This window comes from Limulus polyphemus, unplaced genomic scaffold (assembly GCF_000517525.1).
Source record: "Limulus polyphemus unplaced genomic scaffold, Limulus_polyphemus-2.1.2 Scaffold6798, whole genome shotgun sequence".
Taxonomy (NCBI): Eukaryota; Metazoa; Arthropoda; class Merostomata; order Xiphosura; family Limulidae; genus Limulus; species Limulus polyphemus.
In genome coordinates, this window is record NW_013672408.1 from 4,218 (window position 1) to 6,255 (window position 2,038).

General features: G+C 31.4%; 1 protein-coding gene across 1 annotated transcript in view; it reads left to right on the top strand.

Moving 5' to 3' along the window:
• Window positions 1–2,038, top strand: part of LOC106474076 (IQ motif and SEC7 domain-containing protein 1-like) — a 14,549-nt gene that overhangs the window by 3,868 nt on the left and 8,643 nt on the right. The window contains exons 3-5 of the mRNA XM_013934763.2: window positions 501–582; window positions 828–1,035; window positions 1,435–1,574. Of these exons, the coding sequence (XP_013790217.2) occupies window positions 501–582; window positions 828–1,035; window positions 1,435–1,574 (430 nt within the window). The remainder of the gene's footprint in view (window positions 1–500; window positions 583–827; window positions 1,036–1,434; window positions 1,575–2,038) is intronic.

The window sequence follows — 2,038 nt, forward strand, 5'->3', positions numbered from 1 at the left end:
CACTTAATGTTGTGTATCCATATATATATCTTACATGTTTCATCAGTGCTATGTTATTACCTTTACACATGAGTTATATAAAGATATATATATCTTACATGTTTCATCAGTGCTATGTTATTACCTTTACACATGAGTTATATAAAGATATATATATCTTACATGTTTCATCAGTGCTATGTTATTACCTTTACACATGAGTTATATAAAGATATTGTTCAAATATGTCACTTTAAAAACATGTAACCAGTACGTTCTTCTACAGTTTCTCTTGCAGAAAGTAAGTAATCCTTGTGTTGAAGTTAGACTAGAAACACACAGTTGATTCTACTTAGTCATTTGTGTGTTCTGAATTTTACCTATACATGAATGAAAACAACTTCCAAGCTTATCAATGTCTGTTTCGTTCTTGTTTTAGTCCATATTGTTTACACGATGGATTTCATGGAAGTGTAGGTTAATATTTTTGAGAAAACTAATTTTGGTCATTCTGTATTTAGATGTTTTGTTGAAGAGATGGACCTGGCAGGAATGCAGGTTGATGTTGCCCTGCGGAAGTTTCAAACCTTTTTCCGAATGCCTGTAAGTGAACAGTTTATTTATTTTTTGTAAAGAAAACATGCAACAGTAGCCAGGTAATGAACATCACGAACATTTGTATATTTATTGAATACAATAATCAAATTAATTCTATATAATTATATTTAATTATCGTCGTAATTTATAAGTTGTATCTTGAACCAATGGAGATTCAGATAACAAAGTAGTCTGATGTTGTCATTATTAACGTAAGTTTGTTGATCCTGTTTTCATTTTCTGGGTCAAAGGGTGAAGCTCAGAAAATCGAAAGACTGGTGGAGGCCTTCAGTCATCACTATATCAAATGCAACCAAGAGATTATTTCCAAACTTCACAACCCTGAAACAATTTTTGTTTTAGCTTTTGCTATAATTATGCTGAACACCGACCTTCACACACCAAGCATGAGAGCTGAGAAACGAATGAAGTTGGAAGACTTTATAAAAAATGTGCAAGGTGAGTTAGTAAGTTCATGTCTATTTAGGATAAATAGTTACATAAGTGAAACAAAAAGTTATGACACAAATATTTCATTTAAACTTAAAGTTTTCATAAAATGAAATTGGACAGCTGTGATGATAAATTTATATTATTTTGTAGCCTTTATAGCATATTAGAAAATTATTTTGTAAGTCTCAAAGAAGAAGCTTCAAAACTTAGTTAAGTTTTTACTTTTGATACTTGAGATCATGGAGTATGTAGAACATTAAATTATTGGCACAATCCACTACTGTATTTGATATCAGAGAATAAAATATTCAATAAATTGATATGCATTTCTGTAAACTATGATCTCTAGCAATTTTAAATGTAACAAACCAAACTGTCATCTCTGTGTAATAATCTTTTTTACAGGAGTGGACGATGGAAACGACCTAGATAGAGACATGCTCACAGGCGTGTATCAAAGAATCAAGGCAAGTGAGTTTAAACCAGGGTTCGATCATGTTTCTCAGGTGATGAAGCTACAACAAACGATTGTTGGTAAGAAACAGGTATGTGTTAAAATCTTTTAAAGTTGTTAGTTTAATTGTGGATACCACGGGCCTTCTATACTTAACATCTTTAGTTACATAACAGGAACAAGAAAGAATTGGAATGCTATTAATATTTTTAGAACTAAATACATTTAATATGAAGTGATAAAGTCTGTAGTTTTACTGAACTGTCTGGGTTTGTAAAGTTGTTTCCACTAAGTTACTGGATACACAACATTGTAGTGTATGAACTGTCTGGGTTTGTAAAGTTGTTTCCACTAAGTTACTGGATACACAACATTAAGTGTAGTGTATGGACTGTCTGGGTTTGTAAAGTTGTTTCTACTAAGTTACTGGATACACAACATTCCAACATTAAGTGTAGTGTATGAACTGTCTGGGTTTGTAAAGTTGTTTCTACTAAGTTACTTATTTATATAACTCATGTGTAAAGGTAATAACATAGCACTGATGAAACATGT